A 4851-nucleotide genomic window follows, 5' to 3' on the forward strand; every position below is an offset into this window, starting at 1 on the left:
AGGGTCTTTATTTTAATAAATGTTTTTCTTTTATAAATAAGTATGGAAGAAGGGAAGGAATTTAAAACAAACCAGCAGCTGTATCTGTTTATTCATCTGCCAGGCTGCTGCCGCTGTGTCTTCTTCTGCACCTGCTGGTTCTTCTTCTACTATTGTTCTTGGTAAACTAGCAAATAGTTCAAATACTGTCACCATTTCCATTGTGTCACAGCCAGGTCCATCATGTTTATCAGTCCCTGGAAGTATTTCCTTTGTCTTTTCTGTATTGTGGGTACTTGCAGTGCAGGTGTTGGCATATTAATCATGTTTTCTGGACTGTTTGCTGTTATTTAGTCAATGTACATGTGGATTTCTGGGTGGGCATGGAAAAAGTGAATAATGTCTTCTTGTATTTGCCCTGTTTTTATTAACTACTGAGCACAGATGTTCCCTAAAACAGAAATACCAACCACACACACTGAAGTTTGGACTGACCTATGACATCATTCCAGGCTGACCAATAAAAGTTTGATTGAGCTGATTTGAGCCCATCTATTTGCTAGTTAACTTATTACATGAAACACTCTTTCTAGGTAAATAATAAGGTGAAGGCATTTAGTTCAGGAGGATACAGGTTAAGGTTGCAGTAATAAGTCTCCAGATAGACCTCTGTGCTTTCATGCCAGCTGTACCTAAACACTAATAATCATCCAACAAATCTCGTCTCAAATAAATTTTAATTTCAATTTAAAAATGTAAAATCATGTAGTAAATGAAACGCCTCTGACAGCACTTTTGGCAAATAATCAAACCAATAATCACTTTTGACTTTGACTTATTGTTGACTATAATGTCTTGAAAGGATGAGGGCCACGTTACATTGTTTCTGATACAGTTTTTCCCCTAAGGATAAGAAAGGATTCATCATTCAGTCAGTGTGCCCTAAAGTGTGCTTTTGTTTCTTTAAAGATGTAGCCCCACCAGTGGGGATACTGTCTTCCATATCTGGAAGATGAACGTAAAAAATAAAGTGAATATTCTGAAATGGAAGACGTTAAATGCTTTACTATATAAGGTCAATATTGCTCAGGGAGAGTGAGGAGACATATAGAAGTACAGATCAGTTCAGCATGCAGGTCTTTACAAACACCATCAACAGGATTAATTTGTAATTCATAAAAAAAATTAGCTCATCTAAAGATCTGTACAGCGACTCCTATCGTACCTTCTTTACAGTGTCCTATTAGCACATGGGGTGACTGTCCTCCTGACATGTCACAAATCAAACACCTGTTTTTTTCACAATCAGTGAAAACAACATAAATAAGACCCACTTAGGCACTTTTAAAAATATTTTGTTACAGTCCCGTGCTTACTGCTGCCAGGAAAATGGCACCCAAAAAATGCAGAATGTCCACATCCTCTTGATGTCCAGTGTCTTGTTCAGAAAGGCTACTATTGCTCGGTTGACGCCACTGCACAGTTTCAGATCCTCTTGAAATGGATGGCAGTGAAAGTTGTCTGTACAGTTTCACCCTACAGGCCTCTGAGGTTAGTACCAAGTTAGGTTTCACACGGTGCAGCGTGTCAGTGTTCCAGCTGTGTTGTGAAATAATCATCTGTCCGAAACACGCTGGGAATTTCTTGGCACTGATGTGGTGCTGGTCTCCTTGGACTGGCTGGTTTCTGTTAGTCAGAGAGCACAAATCAAGCTAAATTTGTGGTGTCCTCAAAATACTACAATAGACGTAGTACTTTTATATCTGTACAATATAAAAGTATAACTTAACAAGGCTTACATTTAAGAAGCCTGGGACACTCATTGTGCGGAGGATCTTCTTGAAAGCGCCCGGTAAAGTTCCTAATTCCCCCTCTGACCGTGTGACCTGCTCCTCCATTGCGCTGACATTGGCTCCCACCATCTTTACAAAGGCCTGCAGGCAGATAAGAAAATACAGCAAAATGCTGATAATATGCTCCAGGACTTTTAAAGCTGTAGCACTGAATGTTTACATGTGTTTATTTCTTTTACTTTGTTCTTCAACATAAAAATGGCCACTTACCTCTAACTTGTCAATTCTTCTATATATTTGTCTCATTTCTTCTGATTTCTGCTGGATTTGAGGTAGGTTCTCATTCACTATCTGGGATGTATCATTGCGGATCTGGAGATAAAACACAAAACAAAGTAAGATGCCTGTAGTTATAAGATATACTAGTACATACAAGTGTAGACACTGGACAAAGCTTACCATATCCAGCATTCCCACAAACTCATCTACTCTTGTCAGCATCTCTTCCAAACTTTTCTCCAAGCAGAGGATCTAAAAGACAAATTATTACAAGAAGCAGATTTAACAAACGAACTGTGTGGAAAAGCTGCAGTTTTATATGTGACAGGGTAGATAAGCACATGGCCAAAACACAGAGGCCTTTGTTTCCTGCATAGCTGACTGGCCTCTGCCTGCCATCACGCATGACCAATTAATGTCAACCATGAAGTGACACTGAGCTGGTCGGGGATTGTTTTGCACTCCACCAACTTAGTTTAGAATCTTTCACAAATGATTCAGGAAATCATTTTATGATAAACTTGAGGACTTGACCTGGAGCTGCTGACTAAAAGAAGCTCAGTAATACAACTCGCTCAGCAACAACTTGGCGTGAGACGGACTCCTTTATTTTATATTCACTACGTATAGTTAAGAGGGAACGACTCAAACCGCCCCAGCAGTGTTTAACAACTTTGTTCATGGCCCACTGTGATAGTGGAACACCTGAGGTTTACAGGGACCAGGGGCAGCAACATTATTACCAAATGGCTACTTAGCTTACTTAGCCCGCATCACTAACCTCTTCTCCGGCCGTCGCCCTGATGTAGGAGGAGTAATCGAGCGCGGTGTATCTCAGGACTTCGTCGTCCTGCTCGGTGTTGTGCTGGTCGGTCGTCCGAGGCTCTGCTGCCGCTGCTGCTGCTTCGTTTAGGCTCGGGCTTTGGGAAATAACGTTAGCTGCCGCTCCGAAGCTGGGGCTCTGCGACACGGTCCCGCTGCTGAGGATTTCGCTCACCATGGACAAACTGCTCGCACTCTGAGAGACGATGCCGCTGTCTCTGCTGATCTCAGCGCTGGACTCCTCCAAGGGAGACAGCAGGCCAACCCTGTCAATCCGCTGATGGTCCATGTCGCCTGGTTCCTCTGGTGTAGCCCACTGCCGTGTTTTGCCTTGTCAACTGACCGACTGGATCACGTGATTTGCACAGTAGACGGTAGCGCGTAAGGGTCAAAACCTGATGTGGCGCAGGAGAAACAAGCGTTTTGTACGTGTAGCTCTAATAGTAAACAAAAAAAGACGCGTCTAATTCCTTAGCAAATCAAACATATGAAACAATATTATATATATTATATCAAACATATCATCTATATTTAAAAAGTTGTGTTATTATATGAAAAATGTATTATTTGCTTCACTTGCTCCTCATGTAGACTTCCTCTTCCAATTAATAAGTGTTTGATAAATGATTATCCAATCAGCTATGAACACCAGCTGTCAATACAAGGTAAACATTTTTCACATTTTGAGACTTGTTATTTGAATCTCAGCCAGTAGATGGCAGCCAAGTCAGACAGTTTTATTGGGCTTACCATGAGGCCAATGCGGAAGTGATTGATAGTGCAATATTGCTGTTGGCCGGCAGGGGCTGGCTCCAAACACTGTGGCTCCAATGGACTTCAAAAATCGCCAACTTATTTTATAAAATACACCACGATACTTACAGTGTCGTGGTGGTCCATCTAAAAATAATTTGATGAATACAAAATTATTGAGGCCCAAAGATCGGCAAATAAGTGCGTGCAATTGGCTTGATTGACAAGTCTCTCGTCGAATCACTGCCGATCTGTTTAAAGGAGGCTGCACTGATATTGTTTTGTTAAATGTTGAAGCCACCATCTGTTGATTGATGGTGAAGGCAAGTTGGGTGTCAAGTATCTATTAGCTGTTTGAGCATCTCGAGCAAACACAGCAGACAAACATTCATTAGCAGAGAGGTGAAAGGAGCGTGCTGCTGCAGGGCCTCTGACATGGCACAGCTGCATTCCAGTTGCAAGTCTACTGATACAATGGGTGTAGCCAAAAGCCAATGATGTTGTTCATGCCTAAAAGAATTCAACCTTCAGATAGTCTTCACTTTGTAATGTCTAGAGTAAATTATTTGGTGAAACTTGATCTTAATATCTTATCATTCCCTTCAGCCTGCATGCAGCCTTCAACAGGCACAGGCTTGTTGAATTAAACTTTAGATTTCCCAAGACTTAGTCATTGCAAGTAATAATTCATTAGCCATGAATCAAGGTCTTACTTCAGAATGGTAATGGCTTCTAGAAAGTTCCTGCATTTATAAGTCCCATGTTTATACAAGCTCTCCTCGATGGTTTATTTCTCTATGAGCTCTTAAGGGGCGTCTGACTTTTGGTTTTAATGCATTGAAAAACTTCACCTTGGTGAAACAAAATCATTTTTAACTGTCACTACATAATGAAAATAATAAAGTGAAACAAATATCCCTGTCCCCTTCTAATTTCTGGTCACCTTGCAGTTCATTAGCCACCATGTTACTAAACAACAACACGTCACAGGAAACATCCCGGGAATGTAAATCAGCTGGAATTACTACTTTCACATGAACCCCAGTGAATCAATGCACTGTTGTAATAGTGCACATGTTCACCTTTCTTTAAACTCTTTACTGTAAAATCAGCTTTATTCAACCGATAGTACTACGTTAATGAAAAGTACAGCTGTAAAGCGTGTTTATATTAGCCTTTGCACTAATGCTGTGTCCTTGAGTAAGGACTTTATAACCAGTCTACA

General features: G+C 40.8%; 1 protein-coding gene across 1 annotated transcript; it reads right to left on the minus strand.

The window, feature by feature from the left end:
- Positions 1 to 100: 100 nt before the first annotated feature.
- Positions 101 to 3215, minus strand: bloc1s4 (biogenesis of lysosomal organelles complex-1, subunit 4, cappuccino). The gene is made up of 5 exons (XM_028424370.1): positions 2833 to 3215; positions 2232 to 2303; positions 2043 to 2144; positions 1779 to 1913; positions 101 to 1665 (listed from the first exon to the last, which is right to left on the minus strand). Exons 1-5 carry the CDS (start codon positions 3160 to 3162, stop codon positions 1567 to 1569), a joined length of 738 nt encoding a protein of 245 aa, XP_028280171.1. The 5' UTR covers positions 3163 to 3215; the 3' UTR covers positions 101 to 1566.
- Between the last annotated feature and the right edge of the window lie 1636 nt (positions 3216 to 4851).

The sequence above is a fragment of the Parambassis ranga genome, chromosome 2 (assembly GCF_900634625.1).
Source record: "Parambassis ranga chromosome 2, fParRan2.1, whole genome shotgun sequence".
Taxonomy (NCBI): domain Eukaryota; kingdom Metazoa; phylum Chordata; class Actinopteri; family Ambassidae; genus Parambassis; species Parambassis ranga.

Coding starts and splice junctions, on each gene's coding strand:
- bloc1s4 (XM_028424370.1), bottom strand. CDS start 3,162: ATGGACCATCAGCGGATTGACAGGGTTGGCCTGCTGTCTCCCTTGGAG. Junction 1,914..2,042: donor GAAGAATTGACAAGTTAGAG/GTAAGTGGCCAT, acceptor ATCTGCCTGCAG/GCCTTTGTAAAGATGGTGGG. Junction 1,666..1,778: donor GTGTCCCAGGCTTCTTAAAT/GTAAGCCTTGTT, acceptor TCTGACTAACAG/AAACCAGCCAGTCCAAGGAG.